The following is a 27,536-nucleotide window of genomic DNA, read 5'->3' on the forward strand; positions in this document are numbered from 1 at the left end:
ATTTTCTAATTTAGTTTTTAATAACCCTTAATATATTAACATAATAAAATTTAAATAATTATATATTATATAAAAATTTTATCTTTTACAAAGTAATAATTAATATTTATTTTATTATAGAAAAATAATATTATAATATATTAAAAATATATTTTTATTATAATTAAAGCCTAGCGCTTAATAAATGAATTAAGCTAAAAGCTTATAATATCTTAGTAAATTATTAAATTTTAGCTAATATATATTAACTTTAAATATAATAAGGTTCTAGCCTTTTTATTAGTTTACTTCTTTGCTTTTTTTATTACTAAGTTTTAAGTTTAACTTATATAAGCGATCTAAGCCCGTCGACGCGCATATGACATATATCCGAGCTATTTACCTATTATTATTTGTCTTATGGAGCAATGCTGGGTAAAGAATAATTCTTAAACTCAGTTATCTGATTTCTGAGATAAGAGTTCTTCTCCGGTTTACATCTCTGAATGACTTCATCTAGAACTTTAAACTCTAATTCTAGGACTTTCAGACTGTTGGACTGCCTCCTGGAGGGAATGAGGGGATCTCTGGATTTTCGAACGAGCTTAGCATATCTACTACCTGAAGGCCTCCGCTTCTGCTAAAGATTGATCAAAACGACCAAGTTGAAGTAAGTCCAAAGAAGCTACGCTCATAGGCTGTTACTAGATTTTTCACCGAATTCTACAAGACAAATCCACCCGATCCTTGTCCTTCTGTCCAAATCTAACGTACACGCAACTCCGTCCTGCCACTATCAACACCACTCGACAAAGCGATCACTTCTTTATCTCGACCTGTTGATCTCGCCAGCGCCTCCACATCCTTGTCCTTCATACCTTCGCTACCCGCTGCTCGGATGATATCTTGGGTATCAGGAGAAACGACTTGCGAGACAGCCTGCCAAGCATTACCCAAGAGAGATGATTCGGTTCGCTGCGCAAAGAGTGCCATCGCGAGAGTAGTCACGATAAAGTGTGCAACTATGATGGCCATAACCACGACAAAACCTCTCCACTGTTGCGGGATGAGCACGTCTTGGGCGTGAATTGTTGTGACTTGACGAGTAGGCTCAAAGTTGGGCAGCCAGTCGTAGTATAACATCTGGTAGAAGCGGAATACAACTGCTTGTATCGCTTGCGCTGGATCGCCAGTGAGATGGAGAATATTTTGAAACACGGCGGCATGTTCGGGGTGGGTTGGCCAAATGATTTGTGTCAGGAACTCGTCTTTCATAATCCTTCCTGCAAAGCTCCAGCTCCCGAGGGCAGAAAATTCAAGGAGTGTAGACCAAAGCAAAGAGTATGCAGTCTGTACCTGTCTTCCATCATCCGGATTCGCCCAGAGGTCCGGGCCAGAGTGAACTTGGAGGTCTAAGATACCGCGTCCTCTCGTATTATCAGGAGAGATCCCAACGCCCAGCTGCTGCAGAATACCTGTGCCATTTTCTGTGGCCATCAAGGTTGACCAATCAGCTAGGAACTCTGGTTCGGAGGGAACAGCTCGCCCCGTCATAGTGACATTGTACCTGTGAGGTAGGTTCTGGCTGATGTAGCAGATGGTCGCATTGAATACCTCGGTCCCTTTGGCTGTGTAGGCCACTGTCCAAGGTCCATCTTGGCGGAATGTCAGGTCGTCTAACTCTTTCGGTATTTTCGGTGGGCTTAACTCTCGAGACTTTTCATAGCTGGTAGGAGCAATCCCGTTCAAAACTGAGCCTGAGCTGACGAGTAGAACTGAATTGAAGCCATAAGCCCAACCAGAGAGTGGGTTCTCAGTACCATTTTCTATGGGCACAGTATTCGATACACTGCTGCATAGAGAGATTGGTAATAGAAAGGAGTCTGTGCTATTCCATCCGTTGTGAATTCTGCAGGTTGATTGTCCAAGCTTGCTCACATCACTTCCAATCAAGTCAGTCTGATTCTCGACGGCAGCAGTGGCGCTGAGATACAAGCCACCGATGGCAGAACCATCATTTAACTTGTAAACGAGTTCCACATTGTCCAAGGTTGGTGCGAAACAGGCAGTTCGCTGATTTATGACGACAGCGGGCCCATGGTAATACTCGAGAGTAGTTCTGTCTTGGGGGCTATCAAATGGAAGCATGGCCCGATAGACGTCACCCGTATCAACAGCATTCTCAGTGCGAAGTGCTATTTCCATCTCACTAGGACGAGACTCGGCAAAGCGCCAATGAGCCATTGGTCTTGATTTCCAATACGAGATGCCATTGAAAGGGAAGATCTCTGATGTGTCAAACCCAACAGCTTTGGTGCCTGTAGCTATGGGAGCTGCGATCTGGTCTTGGCCAAAGTCGAAGAGAAGGATGGTCGAAGTCAAGGTCGAAATCAATGCAATGCCAAACGTCAATGCAAGGATAACAAAGTAAAGCAGGCCTGAGGACCGGCCTGCAAGACAGTGTCGCCAAGCGGTAGGAAGAAGATCCGATGGGCCGGCGCTGGAACTTGAAGCTCTCTGGATAGACAGCATTGCCGTGTCAGAGAATCGACTGCCGGTAGTTTCTAGGATGACAGCCGCCATGGCCGCTGCTGCAAGTCCGATCTGGAAACCCATTGACACCCGAATAGCGGCGGAACAGATGGTGACGAGTCGCGTGGACCAATCGTCAAAGACAATGTTATCCCAGAATTCGGCTCGATGATGACGGCTCCTCGCCCCGTCGGCTCCCTGCCAGAGGAAGATGAGTAGCGCAACGGAAAACAGACTGACGCCCGTGCCGACAGTGAGAATGACCATTCCAGGCAGACCGATTCTGTGCCACCATTGTCGGTTTCGTTGTTGTCGTGGTGGGACAACGAATGTTGTTTGAGATCTTAATGGCATTTCGTTGATGTTCAAGTTCCATTGACCAGACTTGTCCAGCAGCCCAGTCTGGCCTGACTCTTTGTTCGTAGCCTCTTGACCGTTATGTCCGATGGAGTTGGCCGCGGGGCGACTTATGGTGTGCCCTATGCCATGCTCGTGGGGTGCCAGCACCTCGGGATTGCCAACTGCTCGATACCCGGCCATGAGAGCCGTCTTGAGTTCTGTGTGGTAGGGAGAATTTTCGAGTTGAGAACAGTACGGTCGAGCGAGAGCGGAAATTGTATGTTTTTAACTCTTGGACTTGGTCTGTTTGCGTGACGCTAAGCAGGAAGACAAGCCATTTGATAGGTCGGCTCGCATTCAGGAGCGGAGGCTCGGACTTCAAAACAACAGAACACGAAAATGTTGGTAGGCCTGTTAATTACACTAAAGCATCTAATCCTGTAGGGGTGTGCACCGGATGGGGGAGTACAATGCGCATCATAAGTCCCTATAGAGCACATTACCCCTTTTTCTGCAGCATGCACAAATACAAGGCTCTGTACTAGGTGACAGGGAGGTATCTCCTATGCTCGCTCATCATTGCCATTGAATCGAGGCATAATTAATACTATGAGTAAGTTTATTCTGCCCGGAAAAACGCACCGCATAGTGAATAGGGTTAACAACATTTAATGCCGTTACAGTGTTTTCGCGGCTTTTGGCTCTTTCACCACATTAGTAACTACGCACGCCAGCCCGGCTATGTACTAGGATCACACATGAGATGTAACTCTGGCCCCTGCGTGCGACGCTCAGATATTTTCGCTGCCGAGCAAATATCTGATGCGGCGGTAACAGGGTATGAAAGGAGATCTATGACTATGTTGATTGGCTGTGTCTGCATCTTGATCGCTCTCAAACAAAAACATCAGATTTATTTCTATTCATAGTAAAATCCCGCTCGCCTTCTTTTCGCGAGTCCGAACAGACCAATGGCAGGCGGTAATTTGCTCCGCTGCCAAATTAAGCCAATCACAGGTCGTGTGTAAATGCGTAAAGTCCTGCTGGCCAAGCTGGACTTCCTTTGAATAGTTAGATGTTAATCTTATCCGGTAAATCCGGTAAGCAGTAACTAAGCTTTTGTTTCATATCTCCTGTTCAAGCTGACATTTCTTTAAAACTAGGGAGTTGAGCTGTGGTCATTGAACAGTCCTCCGCCGATATAATAGTTATATAAGGATGCTGCTACTCGCATTCTTGCGACCTCAATGAACACACCAATCTTCTCTATCTTATTACATGTCAATGTTAAGACTTTCCACTTCTACTGCGGGTAGCAGAGAGTTTTTTTAAAAAAAAAAGGCCACTATATTAGCATTGGGTCATGATGCTATGATGTGTTAATAATGTATTCTTTATTATAGTTGAAGCCCGGCCCTTGATGGGTTAACTGAGCCATAAGATCGATAAGTGGATGCTCGCTCTCAAAGCCTCTCTGGACCGGCATCTTGTCCAGCTGGCCGTAGGCAACCGTTCGGACTTTACGGAGATTGTCAGTTCGTTGAACGGCTCGATGGTCGAGATGATATCCGTCGCCGTCGAGGCCTCCCACCTTAACAGGATCCCAGCCACTGCCCATGCCAGTTTACCCATTTCATACTAGCACCTCGTCCAACCAAAGGTGGACAACAGTAGCAGCACATGTGGGAGATGTGATTCTCTCACCCCAGTTGGTCCACCAGATGAAGCGTCAGGGTCAGTTCAACGTACCCACCCTCACCGTCTGCCGGGAAGTGGTAGCGAACCCGGCCGTGCGCGAGTATTTACAGGGCACCACCAAGCCCAACCAGACGTACTCGGAGCTTATTGATAATCTCAAGCGGCTTCACGTTGCCTACTCCCGTTAGTGTAGGCGCGGACTCTCTTGGGCTTGGACTAGACTGAAAGATAGCCCTGTCAACTAAGGAGGAAGACGCGAGGTGAGGGAAGCCGAATATGTCACATAATTAAATATTTGGAAAATATGGCATTTCTGGCCTACTCCAACCCACCGACATTCTTCAGCGGAGAAGACGGCGTTTCTGCTCTGACCGCGTTGAGTGAGCATAGAGATGAGTTGGAGAGGCACCATGTCCGATAAGTCAGGTTGCAAAGCATCTCGGTCCAAATGAACGCGCTCAGCTGATCCCTCAGCGCCAAGATGGACTAGGTGATCGGCCAACTGGAGCAGAAGGTCGATGCAAATCATCGCCAAGTCACCGCTCAGATTGACGAGGTCGGCCGCAAAATCGACAGGCTTGATCGTAAGCTGAGTTGGTCGTAGAACGCTGTAGCCAAGAAGCGACGAATTATGGTGGCCATTGTCATTGTCGGCTGACTCTTATTGCCGAGCGGTGTTACAATACATGGACGCTGTTCGCTTTTCTTGCTTTGAGTTTTGCATAACGATTGGCTATTCTTTGGCTTTGTTCCTTAGATGTATTTTAGCATGGCATTACGGCTGAAACGCCCCGAGTTGCTGTACTCGTTATTTTTTGTGTTTTGCGTAGTTAGCCCATATTGCCTTATCTCACAAACTTGGATACAGCAGATTACACACAAAAGGCGGGACATCGCGGTGAAAAGTGTAGCCACAAAATCCACAAGGTCTAACGGTAACTGCCATAAACCCTGCGCTACAAGTCGGGATTTGAATCGTTTGCGATAACCCTTTTCATGGAAACGACAGTCAAACACCAGACTTGACGATGATTCTATAGCTTCCATAGCGGCACGAGGATAAAGAGGTCCATTTCGTATGTTGCCTCAGCGATCGTGGAGAGAAGAGAGGTTTCGTTACGAACGAAGCCCTGAAACTACAAAGCAATAAGGTGTGGGCAATCGAGCTATGCAAATTGCCTACCTTCCTCTTGCCTGTCGGTGATTACCCCATTTTAGACGTGGTGGTAGACGCCAAGCGTATACGTTACTATCTCACCCTTGCAAAGAGCAAGGTCTAGGTTTGTAACGTTATAGTTATCGTCACGAGTGTCTGGCAAGTTAAATTAAGTAGCCCACTCGCCCGCTTCGGAGATACCGTTAGAGCGAGCGCTAACTCTAAGGTAGCATGTAACGTTGGGTGGGTCCTTCAGCCATGCTCGACGGCTCGCTCACCTTGGGGCAAGATTAGCTTCTCCAGGTTTCCAATTTCCCCGCAGATAACGGCCAATGACGGAGGAGACATTCGATAGCCGGCGCCATCGTCATGGTGGCCAGGTCTCCCCCGCGTTTGACCCCATATCTCCAGATTTCCCCAAGTCGTGTGAGAGAGTCAGGGGAGGGTGTTTGGGAAGTATATGTATCTTTCTGAACCACTGCCAGCTTTCACATCCACTCGTTCATCATTCGGGACTGCACTTCAAGACACCTGCAGCCAATAACCTTTCTTCCCCCACTCGATCTGTCGGAACCTTAGAGATGAGCGACCTTGAAGAGTCTTCGCACAATGGTGACGGTCGTGCCGGGCTGCCGAGCAGCTGGCACTACCACAGCTGGAATCTCTTCGGTTGGAAGCTGCCTTACTACGCATCTCCTACCACACAAATTCTGCTCCTTTCTTTCACCTGTTTTCTGTGAGCTTCCTCTTTGACTAATCCTCAACCATAGCCACTAACTATCTTCTAGTTGTCCGGGCATGTTCAACGCCCTGTCTGGCCTCGGAGGAGGAGGTCAAGTCAATGCGGATGTTGCCAACAAGGCCACGGTCGCCCTTTATTCGACCTTTGCAACGACTGCCTTCTTTGGCGGCACCGTATGCAACCTTTTGGGTATTCAAAAGACCCTTTTCGTTGGAACTATCGGGTACAGCTGCCGTCCATCTACATATTGCAATGCTGACCATCTAAGCAGATATCCTCTTTATGTCGGCTCATTTCTCTCCTACAACCATAACCAGAACGAACCATTCGTCATCAGTGCTGGCGCCATTCTCGGAATCTGTGCAGGCCTCCTCTGGACGGCTCAGGGAGCCATTATGATGGCATACGCAACCGAGGGTGAAAAGGGCCGCTACATTGCCATCTTTTGGGCGATTTTCAACGCTGGTGCCGTCATCGGAGGTTTGGTACCTCTCATCCAGAACATCTCGTCGACCCAGAGCTCGGTTGGGGATGGTACCTACATTGGCTTCCTGGCTTTGACTCTTGTTGGCTGCTTTAGCTCCATTGCCTTGTGCAAGACCCGCCGTGTCATCCGTCCAGATGGATCGACCATCGCCGTTACCCAACAACCCACATGGAAGAGCGAACTTCTTGGAGTATGGAAGGTTATCCACTCTCAGCCGGCTATTCTCTTGCTTTTCCCCCTCTTTTTCGCCTCAAACTGGTTCTACACGTATCAATTCAACGTAAGCTCGAGCCAGCAGCCCCGAAAGAGAGAATAGTAAACTGACGGCTCGTTTTAACTAGGACGTGAATTTGGCACGGTTCAATATACGCACACGGTCATTGAATAACCTGATGTACTGGCTATCGCAGATCATCGGCGCCTACATATTCGGCATCCTGCTCGACCTGAAGCAGTTCCGGCGACGCACTCGATCCGTGGGTGGCCTCGCTGCCCTCTTTATAACTACCATGGTGACTTGGGGTTGCGGATACGCCTTCCAGAGAACCTACACCCGCGAGTCCGTTGCGAGCGGAGAAACTCCCCACATCGACTGGACCGACGACGCATTCCCTGCGCCTTTCGTCCTGTACTGGTTCTATGGTTTCTTCGATGCTGTTTGGCAGACGTGAGTTCACTCGAAGGCCCGATCCTCTTTTCGAGTAGCGGACTTACAATCTCATTCACAGATATGTGTACTGGCTTATGGGAGCTTTGACGAATTCCAGCAGTCGCCTAGCCTATTTTGCTGGCATGTACAAAGGCCTCCAGTCTGCCGGCGCTGCCGTCATGTACCGACTCGACAGTCTCGAGAAGCCGTACATGGCCCTGTTCATTAGTAACTGGGTCCTTCTGCCTGTAAGCTTGGTACTCGTCTTCCCTGTGGCCTACTATATGGTTCATGAACATAGCGATGTTGAGTCGGACCAAGAGCCGGAGGTGTCTGCCGGTGTGGAGGCCGAGAAGCCAGCGGTGGAGATCAAGTCCTAGGGCGGTCATTTCCACCGGGTGGTGTTGACGACCATATCCGCAGTCAACCACGGTGCCCTCACAGCTTTGAGGTAGTAACTTAAGGGAGATTTATCTTTGGATATAGTCATTGTTGAACACAAGGGTTAAGCTTTTCGATATTAAATAGCTATATGTAGGTAATGAATGATCTTCTAGCTCAATTAACCCATCAAGGGCCAGGCTTCAACTATAATACAGAACACATTATCAACACATCATAGCATCATATTCCGATGCTAACACAGTGGCCTTTTTTAACCTTCTACTGCCTGCAGTAGAAGAATCATACCTAGCTGCATCATCACAAAAGGTTAAGCCTCTCATAGGGTATTTAACTTCTCTAACCTCCGTACGAGAAATAAGAGAACTATCCCTTTCCACCTTCTCAAGACTACAGTCTCTCAACACAATATCTGCCAACACAAGGTCGGCCCCATGTTCACCTTCGGACAGTAGAGGCCACATACAGGGACGGCATGGCCTGTGTTCAAGAGCGCGACATTCGTCTAGTTGTTGATCGTCGTCTTCTCTCCAGGGGGACCAATAGCAACAAAGAACACAGCCCGTAACACGTCATTGGGACTTCAATAAACCCAATCCCGCGTAACGCTAAAACTCATCTCGCATATGACTCAAGGCAATTCTGCTTTGCTTGATGGCGTGATTCCGGAATCAAGTATATAGCCTATATGTCTTTATCTCCACCCCTCATAGAACGCTCAGGCATGGGCCAGTTCCTCTACCTCCACATCCGACTTGTTGACCGAGAAGGATAGGTATGCACTCCAGAATATGGCGACCGTGTTCGAAACGAGTAGCCGATATTCAAGGGGGACGTAGAAGAAGTTGAGATATGAGACCGCTGGGGCAAAACTGTGTCAGCCGCGTTCGTGAATGGCCCTCTTCAAGTCCAACCTACCTGGCCAGAGCGTATAATTTCTTGTAAGCACATGTGTGAAAGACGTCTTAATCTTTTCCTGGGCTATTTGAACCCTCTCTCGGATGGTACCTGTGTCGGGCTGCAGCAGCTCTGTCATGTAGTACAGCCCGACAATGGAGACTAGAGCAAAGACAATTTGATCTGCGAGGACTCTGGCTACAACGCTACGGGTATGCGAGGCCAGATTTATCCTTTGCTGTAGAAATCGATACCTGGGCAGCCATAATTAGCAGGTTGAAAGTCACTCCACGTCTTGGAGGGCGTGCCAGAGCGCCATGGTCGGACCCAAAGCGAGGCCACCAATGGCCGTCACTCGTAGCGTCTGTTGCCAGTCCCATTTCCATGATTTATCCGTGCCGATGCCTGCTGGCGTTCCTTGGGCAATCACATCGCCAACAGCATACAGGGACTATGCCAAGTGACTATGTTAACGAGTTTCGAGAGAGAGGGGAGCGGCTTACAGCTGCGGTGGCACTCTGAACAAGCAGAGGTCTACGGGCAAGGGCACCGTTGTAAGCTTGGAAAAGACGTGAGGCCATAATGATGTAGTGGCGTGCGTTGTTGAGCCGAGTCTCCTGGTACTAGTACAAAAGAAATAGACCCTAGAGTACTATGACTATCATCGAGGTGGCCATTTCTACAAAGAGCCAATGTAGCATGCTCATTGCGGAAGTTGTAACCATGCCAGGCCGCGCAGAGACTAAGGAGATTACAAGTCACCTCTTGTTTTCGTGTATACACCATTGTTACATGCTACGTTGAGGGATCAGGAGGCATGGGTGGAGGTGCTAAATGTGGCCTAACCTGTTCTGGCAGCTCCGTTCCGAGGCCAAACCCCCGCGACAGTGACCCTTACAACTTCGCCCAAGAACAATGAAAGACAAGTACTTATTTAGCGGACAGAATCATGGCCTGTCTCACAAGATAACTTGGCTCGTTTCAGTAAGCGTTATTTTTGTTTCAACACATCATCATGTCTGTATTCTCATCTTCGTTGAGGAGGTCGTTCCTATGCCAGGGAGCAGCAGTGCGCCCGCTGGGCCAAGGGCCAAGGCTTCTCCCACTTCGGGGCCGTGGCCTTGCGTCCGTGGCACCCGGAAACAGGTCCGAAGGCTCAATCGGTGATGCCTTCACCTCGCTCTCCAAGAACGAGATCGAGCTCCCCCACCGCTTCGGCCAGCTCAAGAATCAGCTTATTGGAGACAGCGGCCGGGCCATCCTGGACAGCTGGGTGCGCCTCCTCCAGCACGTGGAGAAGGAGACAATCCCCAGCGTTAACGAGCTTAGCTCGTCGATCATCCCCGAGGTCGAATTCAGCTCCATTGTTGAGAACGGTGGACAACTACCCGACAAGTCAAAGGCTCTCCTCAAGGAGCGTGGCACCATCGTTATCCGCGGATTGGTCTCGGAGAAGCAGGCCCTGGATTGGAAACAATCAGTCCGGGGCTACATCAGCAAGAATCCCTCTACAAAAGGCTTCCCCACGGATGACATCCAGGTTTACGAGCTCTATTGGAGCAAGGCGCAGCTCGAGGCTAGGGCGCACCAGAACATGCTTCTGGCCCAGGCTGCCCTGAATTGCGTGTGGAGCAAGGCAGACCAGGACAAGGCTGTGTTGTCAGAGGCGGTAGCCTACTGTGACCGCCTGAGAATGAGAACTGCAAGTAACCTCATCCAAGTTCCATGTATCTCAGCTAACCAACTTAGCCTGGTGACAAGTCCTTCAATCTGGGCCCTCACCTTGACGGTGGCTCTCTCGAGCGCTGGGAGGACCCAGAGTACCGTATGTGCTACACAGAAATCCTCCAAGGCCGCTGGGAGGAGCATGATGCCTTCAACGTGAGTCCCCGCCTGGGCGCCAATGTCGACATGTACAATGGCCCAGGCGGTTGCTCTGCGTTTAGATCATACCAGGTGAATATCCGGGACTACGGTAGCAACTCGCGTCACTAACTCTGTCAGGGGTGGCTTTCTCTATCCGACTGTGCCCCGGCTAACGGCTCTCTCCGGGTGCTTCCAGACCTCAAAGCCTCAACCGCCTACACACTTCTGCGGCCCTTTGTCAGGCCAACTCCAGGAGGTTGGGATCTGGATCCCAACTCGTCCTTTTTCCACGGAGCTGCCATGGGCGCAGGCCAAGAGCTGCTGCCCAACCAACACCCGCACGTCAGTCCGGCAGGCTTCGTTACCATTCCCAGGATGAGGCCCGGCGACGCCGTCTTCTGGCACTGCCCAGGAGATATTTCACGGCAAGGACATGAACATGGTGCTCAGTGTCAATGGGCTATACGGGCCATACGGGTCATATTGCCTAAGTTCCCGAGGATGACAAAGGCAGCATTCAGCAGCGTTGGAAGGAGGACGTATTATAAGATTTTGAGTATTTATTGGCGAAGATATCTCGGCTCTGTTGTCCCATGCCATGCCATCATTGAATATATTGCACCCTCTTGCTGTCCCCAGCTTATGTTTAATCACAATGGGCTCATTAAGGCACGAGCGGGGTGGTGCGATTCGGATGAAACATGACCGAATGATGCCGTGAGCCAGCTAAGTTCTCTGTACCTCGAGGGGAATATGGAACAATGCTCCTCATCCCCTTATCACCCTCAATCAGGGGCGCATCTAGAGAAAGGTCAATGTAATAGCGCAACCAGGTGCCTCTATGACGCTCGCCAGTGACATCTGGCTTATCGCCACATGGAACGTGGCCGTGCTTGGACTTGGGTCAACCGAGGGGCAATTCTTTAATTTCGGCAGCTCTCAGCAATGTTACGTTACATTGGCGCTACCAGACGCAACAATTGGGCTTGTCTCAAAGCTCTTCTGAGCGAGGAATCGAGGCTGGGAATGTGAAACTGACACCTGAATAATGCAGTTGAGCTCCAGTTACAAGGAAGCATCCCAATTACAACTATAACATTGGCCTGCTTTACTCCACATGTCCTTGATTGAGCAACTCTCTGGTCTGGTTCACAGAATTTGCCAGTTACCATGCAGCTTTTCGATTCTCAGTCCCCGCCTCGTCTTTTGCACGGCCTACGAGCGTTGCTCTCAACCAAGGGCAGAGGCGATGCAAAGCTGGTAGGTGGGCGTGGCGACCAGCCCGGCGACGCTCTGGCACCCATGCAATCGTACCTCTTCGAGGTGCATGCCGACTTCCTCGAGCCATTCTCGCACAAAAACATGATGGCAATGTCTCGCGCTTTGAAGATGCAGTTCCGAGAGAGATTGCAGAGCGATACCGCTTGCATGCTACCTTCATACAATGATAGACTGGCAACAGGTCGGGAGAAAGGTCGATACGTAGCTCTTGACCTCGGGGGCTCGACCTTTCGCGTGGCTATAATAGAATTGACCGGCCGACAAGAAGATGCAGAAGAGCTGCATTCCCGAATCGCCGAGATGAAGTCGTTTCGAGTGGGAAGAGAGGTTAAAGATCTCATCGGTACTTCGTTCTTTGACTGGATGGCCGCTAGAATTGTCGAAACCGTGCGAGGAAACATGGAGGGTTTGAAGACAGAGGATATGATTTCTTTGCTCTTGGCACTGACCTGGAGCTTCCCTGTCGAGTATAATGACCCCAGATGCATACTCAGAGATGACAAGACCACTCGCTAACTGCCCCCCCGGCAAACCTCCCTTCGAAGCGGACGCCTTCAGCCCATGGGTAAAGGATTTCGAGCAGCCGACGGACTGACAGACCAAGACCTGGGCACTTTGGTCGAGGCGGCTTGTCTCCGTGCTGGTCTCACAGCAAACGTCCATATCCTCCTCAACGACAGCGGCGCGACTCTCATCTCGCAAACCTACACACACCCATCAACACGGTTTGGTCTGATACTTGGCACGGGAGTCAACGTCGCGGGATATCTCCCTACACACCTTATCAGCAAAGACAAGTTTGGCCAGAGACCAGAGGGATGGCTGGAGGAGGCCCACAGCGTCATCGTCAACGCTGAACTCAGCATGTTTGGCCACGGCATCTTGCCCAGGACACAATGAGATGCCAAGCTGAGTAGCAACCTTCCGAGGCCAGAGTTCCAGCCGCTTGAGACTATGGTCAGCGGCATGTATCTGGGGGAGATTGCAAGGCTGGTTCTCGTCGACGCGATCGAGGCGACGGGTCTATTCGGCGGTGCTACCCCAAAAGCATTCCAACAGCCCTATTCTCTGGGCACTGAGGTACTATCCATGATAGAAGAGTATGTATCTCTCCGTGATATACTGAAGAACGGTACTAACGTGAGAGCAGAAATGACTTCACCATGTTCGAGACGGCCCTTGCGGGAAGCTCAGCGCATACAATGACAACACCCGACCGCTCGTTTCTGCGTTCTCTTGCCGGGGTAATCTCCCAGCGCTCCGCAGCGATAGTAGCAGTATCAATTCACGCAATGTGGGAGCTTCGGCAAGAGGCCCTGGAGGAACAAACCGTTGCCCCCTACTGGACAGGCAAGGCAGATCTCGAGCTTGAGCAGACGATTGTGGCATTTACAGGCAGCGTCATAGAGAGCTATCCCGGCTATTTAGACAAGTGCCAGCGGTTGGTGGATGACCTCGTAACTGATGGTAGCGGAGATCAAGTTGACAGGAGTCGGAGGGTTCGTTTCGTTCCCGCCAAGGAGAGCTCGCTCTTGGGAGCCGGCGTTGCATTGGCGGCAGCCATTGAGAATTAGGCATGACAATTTTGTCCCTAAGTTAATGCAATCGTAGGCCCTTTGTCTCGAAATTGTTGCTCGAGACGCTGGTCTACGCTTGGTGTATTGCTTTTTCTGCCATGACACTATTGACATGCTCATCATCCCTAGACATAGAGGACATTCGAAATCTCAATCATCACTTTGCCTCCAGTCTGCTCTTTCAATTTTATGCTCTCCAAATCCTTCACAATCCAATCGGGCTCGGCCTGAGCTATCTGCTCAAGAGTATGGCTCGTCACGAGGCCAAGAACCTTGCAGCCCGCCAACTTGCCAGCCCGAATCCCAGCAGGACTGTCTTCAACCACAAGGACCCTATGAAAGGGCTCTCGGAGACACAGATGCTCACGGCCGAGGAGGTAGCAGGGGGGATCAGGTTTGCCACGCTCAACTGACTCGGCAGTGATGAGATGCACCGGCTGCGGCAGATTCAGAACGCTTAGCCACCCCGTAACCAGCGGGACAGTGCCCTCGGTGACGATGGTCCAGAAGGCACCGTTCTCGACAAGTGAAGACAGGACGCTACGAGCCCCCTGGATTTCTACAGCCTCATGACTGAACAGGCGTGGTAGTCTGCCTTCTATGCTCTTGATGTCTGATTAACGTCAGCGATGAAGAGTGCTCGCAACAGCCCCTTGGCGCTCTCACGTTCCCAGTCAGCCTTGTCTGGAGCGATTTCCTCAAAGACGTCCATGGTCCGACGGCCATGGGAGCTCCTTAGAATCACATCAGCCTTCACACCGATCTCCTCGGCGATCCTGGTTGCCCCGTCGTCAGCGAGCGACGTGCTAGCGACAATCAGAAGAGCTTACACCTTCCAGTTCTTAATCACAGCTGAGGTCGAGTCGACAATGGTTCCGTCCATGTCGATCAGGAGGCCGTCAAACATGACCTTGACGGACGTGCCACAGCCCGGGTGACCAGGCATGCTGAGAGAGTAACAGAGGAGAAACTGGGTAGGGTGGTCCCGAGCGAGTTTCACGGTTGCGGTCAAAGCCAGCTCGTTTGGATAGTCTATCCTACCTTACCTTGAATGTTGACCCCTGAGCACCACAGCTGGCAAACTGGCCGAAGAGAAGATCGGGGGAGTAGTCGTGCCATGGGCGGCAGGCAACGATCTCTGCCTTCTAAACACCATCGACGTGCCCACGAATTCTCACGGCAATACAATCGACCTTGCCTGCACCAATACCCCCCTGGCCGAAGCCAACGTAGAGGACCACCTAGCGACCAGTTCGGAACACTCCACACTCAGTGTGACCCTGCCTAACATATGCCCAGCGCCAGTTCAGCCCGGTAGAGCCCGCCTTACCACTGACGAAGAACTCAAGAGCTACACAGAATGGTTGCATTTACCGTGGAGGCGGAATTCTTAGGGGTGTGATAAAAGTCTAGTAGTGGTGATTCTTCGTCGATTGACTAAACGCCCATAGAATCGGCCGAGTAATTAAGGTCTCTCAATTCCGCCTGTAAAGCCGTGATGAGTGCGTTGATAGCTGACTGTCCGGCAGGATGTTAACTCGGCCGCCTAGGTGGTGGTAGAATGGGGCCAAAGGTGGGCAATGCAGCGATGTTACTTTCACAACCAGGTACAGGCGGCCGATTGCTGCCATAAGAACCAAGAAAAGTGGTGATTGATACATCCTTTGTAGAAGCTAAGATGAGCAGAATGAGCTGAATATGATGTGCAAGAGTGAAGCTGGAAGCGATGCTGCTGATTCTTTATACACAGAAGCTGCGGCCAGATCATATCCATATCAACGCTTTGACCAGTTTTCCTACAAAATCCAAGACCGAGCTTACTGCAGCTTTACATGTCCTTAGAGCCTTGTGACACGATCCAGTGGATCAGCTTGAAATTGACGAGGCGAAGCTTTAAGACTAAGTGGGCTCCAAGACCCAAAGACCGGGGTCATCGTTTTGGACGGGGCTTAGACTATTTGGAAATGGCTTAGAGTTAAGAATAGACGAGCAGAGTGGTGCCTTTAAGGGTGTCCCCAAGCGCCTCGTCTGCAGGGGCATGGCGCGTACGTGTAATCCCGCGGGTTGCCGGTTTAATATTCAGTTACTGGGCGGAGACAATATCACTCCTTGCACATGAGGTATGTTTGGCTTGATTAATCTGATGTAACTAGTGAGTCGCATCAGTATTACATTTGTATGTACTGGGTTTTGCTATCAGCTCTTATCAAGCTAACCCTAGGCTGGTGTTTCTGCGCGGGACTCGTCAACATCCACATGACAGCAAAAATTGGAGCGGCAGGTGGATACTTTATCCGAGACCGGGGAGCCCAGCCAGTGTCTCCGGTACTAGCGCATGCTCTATCCACGAGTGCCAGTGCGAAGGATCTCGCCATGCATCCTGACTGGTCTCTGATTCCCCCGCTCGCAACATGCCACCAATATCTTTGCATTTGGTCAATCGAACCTCGGCAACCTGATAGCTGCTCTGCTGATTTGTGCGCTCCTTCTTGTTGTGCTGGAGCTTTTGGTCCAGGAAGCGAACCACCCAACATGTATGAATTCTCTTCCCTTCCGGAATGCTCCACGTTCCATCTAGTGAAGAGTTTTCAATAGGAAGCGAGCCGCATAGGGGGTCATTGACCAGCCTTTCCTCTGCCTTTACTACAGTTGTGAGAACCGAGGCTTCCGTTGCTCCACACCATGGGCCTTCCCTTCCGCTTCGTCGCAGGAGGTCAATAGCCTTTCGACGCCAAAAAGGGTGCCGGTACTTCAGCCCCGTCAGAAAAATAGGATGAATGATGCCCATCTCGGGCGTAAAAGGCTCCAAAGCATTCCGAGAAAGATCGTTGGGACTATCGTATCCGGATTGGCGGAGGACTTGTTCAGCCAAGATGAGAATTTCTTGGAAGCAGTGACTGTAGTTATCGTAGCCTGCCTCGTATGGCTCAAGGATGGTTCCAGTGTAGATGAATGCTGCCAGGCATTGAGCCCGAAGAACCAGAGTGTGCTCGTTCTCGTTGGGGTGGGAAGAGAGGGGCGAAGATGGTGGTTGTGATAGGGAAAGCCATTGCCGCAAAGTAGCTAGGTGGCGGCCTTGCTCGATGAGTAAAGCCCGTGGGATAAATCGGTGGTTGACGTATCTATACTCAACCGCGGTTGAGATAAAGTGATAGCAGCAATGTAGGATGTTAAAGAACACCTCATCCAATGGCGTTGAAGTAAAGATGCCAGGCGAGTTGCTGATCGAAAGTGGAAGACCTGGCGACCTACCGAAGGAGAAGGTCGCGATATGGAGGTCAAGTTTCTTAAACACCAATGGCATCTGGCTAGTGTCAGAGTTAGAAGCTGATTCCTCACTGAAACGACTTTTTATCAGCGTAAAAGCGCCGTGTAGGTGAATGAGAGCATTATTGGTATTTTGTCGTAGAATCTCGGTGAAGGCGAGCAATAGACACGCAATGATGCAGGGAACATCCCCATGGGGTCGGCCTTGAAGATCAAGCTGCACGAGCCGAAGAGCTTGAAGGTACTGTTTCGTGGCGTCCAAACCCAAAGGAGAATGGTTGTTTCTCAAGACGCATTCATGATAGGACGCACCAAATGCAGTGGCGGCCGCCCTAACCGAGGGGATTGCATGAGAGAGCTGGGGGACAATGTATGCCCAAAAGGCTATTTCAAGGCGACCTTTCCCCCTACGCGGGCATTGGTTGAGTATAGCACATGCGAGAGAGTGAAAACGGCCCGAGGCTTGGCTTGGGTTGAGCCTGATGCAAGACGTAGATGAGACAGCGGATTGGCAAGATGTGCCTGACCGAGGCCCTAGAGGTGCTCCACGTGGATAGCCAGGACAGGCAAGTTGGGACCTTACACAGCGATAACAAGACGGCTTCAATTCGTCACACTTGATCCTTCTCTCTCTAGGACGTCTTTGTCAGTGTGACCTGATGGCTGTCATGGGTGAATGTTCCTTACTTGCACTTGAAACAACCAAACTTGGACTGCCTGACATTGGTACGGGCTCGTTTGCCATTCTTCATAATGAAGGCTGGCACGTGGTTTATCGCGAGGGGAGCGAATCAAGAACGACATTCGAAGAAGACCGAGCCAAAGACCGAGAGGTCCAAATTATATCGTGACTTTGAGTGTGAAAAATGCGTGCTTGATAGTGTCCACAAATATCCGATTTCAAGGCTGAAACCGGTTATTCACGCAAAGTCAAAGACCGAAAAAAAACACTGGGGCGAAGAAAAACTGGCCAACGATATCAAGCAGCAATGGCAGCGACAGGACGCTAACTTGATTGCCAGCAAGGGTATGGGATATTTTCGGCCTAGTGCGTTGGGTGGATAAAGAAGGACGAGGCAGCAGAATGGCCTGCCACAAAAGGGCCAGAATGCCCCATAGAAGGGTGGGGTGCTCCATGTTTAACCAACTTAACGCTCTTGGGGAGTCGCCACTACCAGTCGTCCTGAAACTTTACTGCTCATAAAATATTCCGAAACGGGCTCTGCGTGTAAGCACTCCAGTCTATTCTTAGTAGCGGAGTGTGCTTGCCTTATCACTACAAGGGCCCTGAAACGTTTTTCGCGTCACTAGAAATGCCTCGTACCCGTCAAGACCTTAAACCCACTGGCTGGCAGGTCTCGGTTAATAGGTATGGAAGGGCTACTTACATTCTGTGAGAGATTCGGTCATGAACTGTCGCGTAATATGTTAACTTGTGTAAGTGAGACCAACTTAACGACGCAGAACGCTGCCACATACGTAGGATTCTTCCCTTGGATCCAGATTTAGCGAGAAAGTTGGGGTCTGGTTCTCGAATCGCCTTACGCCTCAGTGACTGAAGGTCCGGGACTCGCTGAAGTGGTAGCCTAGCCAAAACGTTGGCATGATCCAAAAAAGTTCAGCTACCCTCGCCTGGCAACTTTAGCACAGCCCACTTGAACATCGGTAAGGCACTTCTCAAGAGGCGGACAACTGAAACACTAAACGGAGCTTCTAGTTAGTTCCTTTTGCGCCAATTTGCTCACCCCGTTTAGCCCTCGTGGATCCTTGCAGTTACTGCCAGCCGGACAATCATCCCACATAGGATCCTGGTTTGGCAGGCTATCATACGTAAAGTATTGTTGTTCTGGGATCCAGCACATCGGCCGCATCTGAAAGCCTGGTACTGAAATAGCCCTTACGTTGAATGCTTTCGAACCATTTCTTCGTGGTGATTTAACCTGACCACGGGGTTCGGGTATCATCATGATAAATACTATTTGATCATTTCCTCCTTTCATTAACATCATCGAGTATTCTTGATCGCCATGTATCGTTCTTTTCGCTGAGTGGGATGTCCCAATACCGATCCATAAGCGGATCAAGGCTGCTCTGCTGTCCAACTGGACTATCACCTCAAGTTCAGATTATCAGCCCCACAAAGAGAGGCATGCGTCATCACATCCAGAAGGTATTCGTCATCAGATATGAATTACAATTATTAATTGTGCTTCTCGTGTAATATTTGGTGACACGTTACTGCTATAAAGAATCCTTTTTCCCCCCATATATATCATTCTACGATCCAATCAATCCGAAGCGGGAGTACACGCCAAACAGTATATCATCATGATTTCTTTTCACAATGACCTCACTGGCCTGTACCCCTGGGGGCTGGCGTATTGTCTTGCCTTGTCCGCAATCCACGTTGTGGTGGGATCTATTGTCTTTGACCTGGTTCACTGGACAGCCCATCAATCTGGTCGATCTTCAAACCCAATCCTCCGCAGACTAGCACGCATCCATGTCGTCCACCATCAATATTTTGACCGACGACTGAACTTCAATGAAGCCTTCTCTACTTGGAACCTGCTACTGCACCTGCCACTAGAGTTGCTCTGTCAGGTGATTGGCAGTTTGGTGAGCTGGCAGTTAACTCGCGTCATGGCTCTAAGGACGCCTCTGCTTGCGAATCAGGATATCCTTCTCGTCTTGATATTTCTCATCATCCGCTCATTTGTGGTCGCTTGGAACGAAGGGCGCGATTCGAACCATATCCGATACACTCGATTACCTAAAGACCCCTACTCCGTTATTGTCGGCCCCCAGTACCATGCCCTCCATCACATAGACCCTCAAGGTTATTTTGGATCAATGGTTCGCCTGGTAGATTGGTTGTTTGGCACAGCTACAACATTGCGAGGCCGACGTATCGCCATGACAGGAGCACGTGGAGCGCTTGGACAGGCCTTATTGAAAGAACTCAGTCAGGAAAAAGGCACGTCGATCCAGACGTTACAGTTCGGACGTGACTGGAATTACAACGATTACTGCGGACTGGGAGAGAAACTTCGAAACACCGACATCCTCGTTCTTGCTCATGGGTCAAAGCAGGCTGACGACGCGTTCAATGCCAACTGTGAAAGCGCCATTGCTATCATTGACACTTTCATGCACGTCCGCGAGCAACCGAGATCTCTTTTACTCCCGGAGATATGGTATATCGGCAGCGAGGCAGAGCTTCACGGCGCATGGACGGATGATATGCGCCATTACACCGACTCGAAGCGTGCTTTCGTTCCATTTGCTCGAGCTTATTACGACGACGAAAACTTCATATACCGGCACATTGTTCCGGCGGCGTTCTCATCCGGAATGGGCCAGGCGCTCGTCAGCTCGCGGTGGGCAGCTAAACTATCCTTGTGGTGGATTCGGCGTGGAGCGAGATATGTACCTGTTACGTATACTGGGATGGCGCTTCTGAACTTTTTCCGTTTCCAGTACTGGGTGAAGCCCAAACAAGCTGTCGGCGGTGCATAGGGAAAGTGAGCAGAACTTGTTTGATTGACTTGTAGATCTGCCTTCCAATGCATTATTTGGGGATGACGCATAGAGAGATAGGAGTGAGAATTACTAAATACGAACCCTAGTAAGATGCAGACCTTCACCGGGTCGAGCATCTTCATGCCCTGAGTTTTGGAAAGATGGGTTAGCAACTAAAAGTGCCGCTGACATCTGGTAACCCGAGATGGTTGCGCTCGAAATGCTTACTAGCTGGGACTTGATGCAGCATACGTAAAACCCAACGACTCGGCCAAAGTCCCAACATAGGGAATGGCTTGCTAGAGTACTTCAGCCGCGTACCATCAAGCACCAGCAGACCAAGAAATTGTTGGAAAGTCTTTTGAATGAGGATGCCGAAGAGAGTTGGAGTGCCTGGAACTGCGTACAATGGCTCAACGATCCTTGGCGTTTGCTTGGGGAGAACGGGAGTCTTGCTTGCTAAACAGGAGCGAAGTTGGCAGAGTAATCATCACACACAATCAGAGTTTGCAGCTGACGAAGAGAAGCGGCAGCTCAACTAGGGCAACTCAAGTATTTGTCTACATTTTAGCACCTTTCAACGTTCAGGGCTGCCAGAGCATGCCTTTTCGCTTGATTCTGTGGAACATTATTCTTCCGGGACCTTGAAACGTTGGTTTTTATTGGCCCAAGTCATGGCTCTCCCAAATTATCCAATAGGGAGATAGACTATGTGCTGACGAATCAGTCACTGCCCCGCCAACGGCACTATTGACCTAACAACCTCATTCAAATCATCAACACGAGCGAGTATAGAGCATCAAGCAGCACGTCACGATTCGACCTATCTACCACCCGATACAGTGGAAATGTCGATTGACCAGAGGATCAAGGGCTGGCTACAAGAAACTGCACCAACTTGCGAATCAACCACCACTCATCAGCCCAACGACATCCAGCCTTGCCGAAAGTGACGCCGGGTAAACCCTCTGACCCCCGAGACGTCGCGGAGTCACGATAGTAGCCACCACAGCATGGCCTTAGCTCGTAGCCATGGGAGTCCTGGGAAGCGCAGTCATCCCGATAACCACTATGACCATGGTGATGCCTCTGAAGAAATACCCCGGGCACCGGCAGGAAGGTCAAGGCTCTAAGGAGCGAGTCCAGCTACTCTCTCCCATCCACACAATCGCAGTACGAAGCCTCCGAGAGGTCGGGCTATTCCTCGACAACAAAACAACTTTCCGCGCTCGAGAGAAATGCTAAGGGCGTTGTCCCGCGAGAGCTGAGCGCCTTTCACAACCAGCCGTCCTTGTTAGAAGACTTGCTCGACAAGATCGATCTCGTCTCGACGGGGATCGGCATCCTTCCAACCTCCCAACGAGAACTGCTCAACCATTTAGATGACAATACGTACAGCGACTTCAAATGGACTCGGCGAAGGGGCGTCAGTGATATATACTTTTCAGACCAGCGCAAGGACCTTGGCTGCACCCCTCCTCCCGAGACCATCCACAAGATCCTCCATCAAGCGGCTTTTTGCAACAGCAGAAGCAGCCCAGAGGCGGACTGGAATGCTGAAGTTTACCATCGAGTTCTCGAAGCAGCCTTGAGGCCTTTGCAAGGGCCCGGAGTAGACCAACTAGTCGATTTTAGGCTGAGGTGAGTCCTTTTGTTGCAGATGCCCATTTCCATGTTAGCCTTCACGTTGCTCATTTGTGACTTTAGTACTACTGCGGTTTTGATCAAAGAGTACTATGCTCCTGTTTCGGCCACCAAGAAAGTTGACTTTTGCATCTACCTCGATCCGAGTTGCGACCAACAACATGCGGATGCACCGCAGGTCATCAACGCCCTCAGGGACGTTTTGCCACTCGGAGCGTTTAACCACACCAACTTGAATTCCCTTTCTGATAGACCCATTGCCGTAAGCATTGAAACTAAGAAGACGGGCGAAGGCTGGGAAAACCCGAGGCTACAGATGCAAGTGTGAAGTGCCGCACATTGGCAATTCCTGCGAAAGCTTTTGGAATTGAGACAACGTGCATCAGACGAGCTATCGAGAATAGGACAACAAGCGATAGGGGCTGCTGCAACTGACCCCGAGTCAAGTTCCATCGCCGGCTACGAGCTCCCCGACTTCCTGCCTGGCATTATCATTCAAGGGCATGACTGGCACCTTGTTATAACGACGCGTGAAGGGGACAAGACCATATTTGGCAGAAGAAGACATTCGGAAATACGTCGAGCTCAAAGGGGATTTACCAGATTATTTGTACTTTGCAGCTCTTGCGCCGATGGGCACAGGTTGAATACTGGGCATGGCTGCAACAACTGTTGCGAGAGTGGCCACGATGTAACGGACAGCCCCTTGTTTTGTAAGCATAAGTAGAGACCAGCCATGTCATGCTACAGAAGAAATATTTGAAATACGTTTTAAACATACCATTAAGTGACTTATCACTGACCATAAAGTACACCACGAGCTGGATGCCAATGGCGAGCCGGTCAGACTATACGCCCCCCAGGCAGATGATATCGCCGGCTTTCACATCCGTGTCATAATCAAGTGGACTTCAGACGGCACCGTTGACCCAGCGAGACAGCATGGGCGAGTTAGCAAGGTGAACTAAGGAACAGCTCAAGTACCACTACCCCGAAGCCCTGGCGTTGCCTCCAGAGATATACCTACTATAACGATACACCTTTCTTCGCGGTGCAACTACTCTGGCAACATTAAAGCCATAAATCCTGGCCTTGATATTATTTCTTAGGGAAGTATTTTTCGTGCATCTCACTAAGATCCCCAGCTACGTTCTTTGAACTCCGCCTACCAGTGCCGGAGCTTCCATTCTCCTCCAACTAGGACATAACAATCAGCATCCTCGTCTTAATCAAGTCGAGAAATTCGCGAACAAAATCATTGGAGTCTTGGTGTTTATGCAACCCCTCCATGAACTGCCACAGCCATGTATTGTTAGAGTAACGTAGGCCTTCAGGCATATACACGGATTTGGAAGGATGCTGACCTCTGTTACCTTTGTTTTGACATGAGCCTCTTGCTCTCCGGTCCCCCTTTTGTGATGGAGAAGAATACATCGCTTCTGAGATGGTCTGATCTCTTACCATACAGAACAAGGTCTGAGTCAAGCCGCCCCTGCGTAAACTCGTCAACGTAGTGCCAACCGCCAAACCACCATGTAAGGAACTCCAAGTACACACAGCCAAGAGCCCAAATATGGTATGAAGCGCTAAAAACAACATCATCGTCGGGGAAATCTATTATATGGGAATATAGGGGTTAGGGTTCACGCGGTAGTTCGGGGTATATTTTTCTTAGAAAATGGTACTAAGCTAGCATTAATATTTAAAGAGAATTATTTTATAATAATAAAATATTTCCCGGGTTAGCTACCTATTTTATAGAATTAGTTATGGAATTTTAAAGAATAGGGAGAGGAAATAGGTTAGATAAGAGGATAGCCTATATTAAAGTCTTAGCTTATAATTAATTTAATTAGGTATAGCGCAGTTCTACTTTAAAAGTCTTAGCTTATAATTAATTTAATTAGGTATAGCGCTAAGATAGAGGAACTTAGCAGCTAAGTAGCTATTATTAATAAGTTAGAGCTATTCTATATTTTATATATTTTATATATAGAACTATTTATTTTATTTTTTTATTTTACTATAATTTTAACCCCCTCTGGGATATTATTATTACCTTATAGCTAGTTAAAACTTTATTATTAGGTCCTAAGTTAAATTATAGAAGAATAGACTCTTAGGATTATTTTGCGTAGGGAGTATCTCTATTAAGCTATAAAGCTCCTAGGAGTAGTATTTTTTATAGAACCTATAGTAAAAGTGTTTTCTAATAGGTGGCTAAGTTAATACTTAGGGTTATTATAATGATAATAATAGTTAATTTTAGATATAATAACTAGGTTAATATAATATATTTCTAAGATTACTTATTTTATAGAAGGAAACTTAAAGGAAAGAGAAAAGAAATTCTATATTTAATAACTTTAAGCGAGAATATATAAAGATAAAATATAATGCTAAATGCTATTAAATATAGGCATCCTAAAAGGAAGCTATGGTTTTTTGCTTTTTCTTTAGTTATATAATCTATAAGTCTGGCCAGGGTATATATTCTGCGTCTCTTAGTATTATAAATCCCTTTTTTAAAGTAATTATAGGTTAAGATTAAGCAAGATAATATCTTAATTAGTCCCGAGATGTTATAGTTAACCTAAAAAAGCAGTGTCTAAGGAGGAGCGAGTAGCCCGGGAATATATACTATAGCATGCACGATCGCAATAATACTACTAATAATAACACTAATAAGCTATTACCCCCCACCGCGCGCTAATTAAGTCCCATAAAGCGAGATTTATATATTATTATTATTATTATTAACCTTATTTACCCGCTATATTATTAATAATAGATCTAGTTATTAGCCTCTACTTAGAGCTATATCTCTAGATCCCTATACCGTTTAAAGTTCTATTACTAGCTAAGTCTACTTATAACCCTAACTATAATAAGCTAAGTAAGACTAAAGTAGGCCTAATAGTAGCACTAGGTAACCCACTAGTCTAATACCACGAGGAAAACTCATAGATTAACTATCTAACCCTGGCTAATTCGCTAGAATACTACCCGCTTTTTAAAGACTCTTAGGCCTAGCTTAAGCTTATCTTAAAAGGATACGACGTGGCTAACGCAATACTTATTAAAGGCCAAATTAGCCTATTATAATTCGACGCTTAGGATAAAGAATTATAGACCTTAGTTAATATAGTCTAATAACTACTTATTACGCTAGATTAGGAGATAGTAAGAGGTAAGAAGGATCTAGCGAGGGTCTTATATTTTATTATTAGTAGGATTTATATATTAACCTGGTTTATTAGACGTAATTAACTTACTATAATCCTTAAGCATAATAAGATTACTAAATAACCCAGCGGGATAGAGCCCTTAATTTACTACTTTTATTAGCGCCTCTTATACCTCTGATAGGCCGTAGACTAAAACGCCGTAATAGCTATGCTAGTTAAGGAATTAATTAACCCCCCGGGAGCAAAAGAATACCCTATATACCTAGCTATGGCCTTCCCCTTATACGCTATAGGGCTTACCTAGGTTAATAAAGGCTAATACCTATAACTAAGATAGGTTTCTCTTATTATCGGCTATTAGTATTAAGATATTTATATAGGAGTATTAAGACTTTATTGACTATTCTTATTAAGCGCTGAGAGATTTTAGAGTTAAATAGAGTTACTATAGGCTTTATACCTAGAATCTTTATTGCTAGCTTAAATAATAGGACTACCTTATTACTAATAATATCCTCTGTGGCATTTAGCTTGCTATTAAGCTAAGTAGCCGCTAGAATATTATTATGCTTATATAGATTATCTAGCTCGGCGAATATAGCGCTATTTAGCTAAGCCTAGCTAAGATTAAAGATATACGCTAGCATAATAATATAATTATACTTATTTTTTATCTAGGTATTAATAATATAATTAATTATTAGTTTCTTACTATTTACTAGCGAGCCTAATTATCTTTCCTTATCTTTAATTCCCTTTATCCTAATAACTCTTGCTATTTAGTGCTCTAAGAGGTCTATAATACTATGGTAGATTATTAAGGCTCTATACTAGCGTCGATTTATAATATACTAATAACTTAATAAATATATAAGTAGACCTATAGGCTTATAGTTATAGAGTATACTTAGTGCTTCTTAGCTATAGAGGATAATTTAGTTATTAGCTAGGGCGAGGATAAGATCTTATTATTTAATTAGCTTAACTAGACGCAGTAAGAGCTATACTTATCTAGAATATATAACTTAGATCTACGAGAGGTTAATGCTATATTATATTAAATTGAGGTTATTTTATAATACCTTAGCGTAGTATTATTTAATGCCGCGGCTAATAGGTAAGCTAATATAACACTGTAATGCAGAAGGCTTAAGACTGTGGCTAATAGTATTACTAATAGAACCGTAGAACTAGCTAACCTTGCTATGCTATTATTCTAAGAGTGGAATAGCGCGATAAGATGTACTTCTTAGTAATATAAAGATGACTACTATGCTTAGATAGAAAAGGTAACTAAGGAATAAGAGGCTTTATTAACCTATTCCTTACTCCTTAATATCGCAAGGTAGCTAGAGGGTAAGACCCTATTAGATAGTAATATAAATAAGACTTATCTCTTATTAGTCCTTAATCTAGCATAAGATCTATTATATCCTAGGCCTCGGGAGATTTATTTAGAAAATAGTCCTACCCGGTATAGCAGTGCCTATAAGGTAGTGATAAAAGGCTTAATAGTAGATAAGTCTAACCTGCCTTATCTATATATGTATTCCTATTATTACTAGTTATAAGGACTAGAGTATAACTTAATCTTATTATTATATAATATTAATAATCTTTATAGCTTCCTAATATCCCTTAGTATTACTAGGCTAGGGTTCTAATAGTATACTTAATTATATATTACTTTTAATTATATTAATAATATCTATCTTAGTATAGAAATCCCTTCTCCTAGTAGTCTAGATAGTAATACCGCGATAATATAGCCTCTTTATAATATCCTAAATTACTACCTTAGGCATATTATTAGCCTAGTAGATACTTATATCTAGGTATTCTTCCCTGCCCTATTCCGCAGCTAGCTCTCTAACCCTTATATATAGACTTATATCCCGAGGGAAAGATTTATATATTAATATAAGGAAGTAATACTACCCGCTATATAAGCTATTATTAGTAATAATAATATACTCTAGTATATCCCTAAAACCTATGCTATCGCCTTATTAGACTTAAGTATACCCTAGGAAGTATTAATAGCTAAAGTAATAATTAAGAAAGAGGAGGTAAATATAAAAGAGGAGCTAAGGGGATTTATAGGCATAAAGAGGTAAGAGGCATTAGGTAACCTATTAGGGCCACACTATAAGTACTTTTATATTACACTATAGTCTTAATATCTTACTACTTTCTAAGAAGAAATCTAAGCAAGGGCTACTCCCTTCTATAAGTATGCTAGCCTGCGGCTCTATATAGCTACTAAGAATACTAAGCTAATATAAATATAGCCTATGCTTGAGTTAATGC

The 27,536-nt window shown here is 47.3% G+C and overlaps 9 protein-coding genes across 9 annotated transcripts; 6 read left to right on the top strand and 3 right to left on the bottom strand.

The window, feature by feature from the left end:
• Nucleotides 1-744: 744 nt before the first annotated feature.
• NCS54_01374900 (Hypothetical protein) lies at nt 745-3,051 on the bottom strand (the record flags this gene model as incomplete). The annotated part of the gene is made up of 1 exon (XM_053158922.1): nt 745-3,051. One exon carries the CDS (start codon nt 3,049-3,051, stop codon nt 745-747), a length of 2,307 nt encoding a protein of 768 aa, XP_053014897.1.
• Nucleotides 3,052-6,285: 3,234 nt separating this feature from the next.
• NCS54_01375000 (Hypothetical protein) lies at nt 6,286-7,962 on the top strand (the record flags this gene model as incomplete). Its single annotated transcript, XM_053158923.1, has 5 exons — nt 6,286-6,440; nt 6,493-6,669; nt 6,718-7,213; nt 7,275-7,600; nt 7,662-7,962. The coding sequence occupies 5 exons, from the start codon at nt 6,286-6,288 to the stop codon at nt 7,960-7,962; spliced, it is 1,455 nt and encodes a 484-aa protein (XP_053014898.1).
• A 1,934-nt stretch (nt 7,963-9,896) lies between these two features.
• Nucleotides 9,897-11,295, top strand: NCS54_01375100 (Hypothetical protein; the record flags this gene model as incomplete). The annotated part of the gene is made up of 4 exons (XM_053158924.1): nt 9,897-10,550; nt 10,631-10,837; nt 10,886-11,189; nt 11,240-11,295. 4 exons carry the CDS (start codon nt 9,897-9,899, stop codon nt 11,293-11,295), a joined length of 1,221 nt encoding a protein of 406 aa, XP_053014899.1.
• A 1,294-nt stretch (nt 11,296-12,589) lies between these two features.
• On the top strand, nt 12,590-12,928 carry NCS54_01375200 (Phosphotransferase; the record flags this gene model as incomplete). Its single annotated transcript, XM_053158925.1, has 1 exon — nt 12,590-12,928. One exon carries the CDS (start codon nt 12,590-12,592, stop codon nt 12,926-12,928), a length of 339 nt encoding a protein of 112 aa, XP_053014900.1.
• Nucleotides 12,929-12,982: 54 nt separating this feature from the next.
• NCS54_01375300 (Phosphotransferase) lies at nt 12,983-13,602 on the top strand (the record flags this gene model as incomplete). Its single annotated transcript, XM_053158926.1, has 2 exons — nt 12,983-13,128; nt 13,179-13,602. 2 exons carry the CDS (start codon nt 12,983-12,985, stop codon nt 13,600-13,602), a joined length of 570 nt encoding a protein of 189 aa, XP_053014901.1.
• Nucleotides 13,603-13,730: 128 nt separating this feature from the next.
• NCS54_01375400 (Haloacid dehalogenase-like hydrolase) lies at nt 13,731-14,551 on the bottom strand (the record flags this gene model as incomplete). The annotated part of the gene is made up of 3 exons (XM_053158927.1): nt 13,731-14,218; nt 14,272-14,381; nt 14,436-14,551. The coding sequence occupies 3 exons, from the start codon at nt 14,549-14,551 to the stop codon at nt 13,731-13,733; spliced, it is 714 nt and encodes a 237-aa protein (XP_053014902.1).
• Nucleotides 14,552-15,895: 1,344 nt separating this feature from the next.
• NCS54_01375500 (Hypothetical protein) lies at nt 15,896-17,624 on the bottom strand (the record flags this gene model as incomplete). The annotated part of the gene is made up of 2 exons (XM_053158928.1): nt 15,896-16,913; nt 17,560-17,624. 2 exons carry the CDS (start codon nt 17,622-17,624, stop codon nt 15,896-15,898), a joined length of 1,083 nt encoding a protein of 360 aa, XP_053014903.1.
• Nucleotides 17,625-19,515: 1,891 nt separating this feature from the next.
• NCS54_01375600 (Hypothetical protein) lies at nt 19,516-20,391 on the top strand (the record flags this gene model as incomplete). Its single annotated transcript, XM_053158929.1, has 1 exon — nt 19,516-20,391. The coding sequence occupies one exon, from the start codon at nt 19,516-19,518 to the stop codon at nt 20,389-20,391; it is 876 nt and encodes a 291-aa protein (XP_053014904.1).
• A 1,035-nt stretch (nt 20,392-21,426) lies between these two features.
• Nucleotides 21,427-22,366, top strand: NCS54_01375700 (Hypothetical protein; the record flags this gene model as incomplete). Its single annotated transcript, XM_053158930.1, has 3 exons — nt 21,427-21,567; nt 21,680-22,035; nt 22,102-22,366. The coding sequence occupies 3 exons, from the start codon at nt 21,427-21,429 to the stop codon at nt 22,364-22,366; spliced, it is 762 nt and encodes a 253-aa protein (XP_053014905.1).
• Nucleotides 22,367-27,536: the final 5,170 nt, after the last annotated feature.

Source organism: Fusarium falciforme, chromosome 11 (assembly GCF_026873545.1).
Source record: "Fusarium falciforme chromosome 11, complete sequence".
In the NCBI taxonomy this organism is placed as follows: Eukaryota; Fungi; Ascomycota; class Sordariomycetes; order Hypocreales; family Nectriaceae; genus Fusarium; species Fusarium falciforme.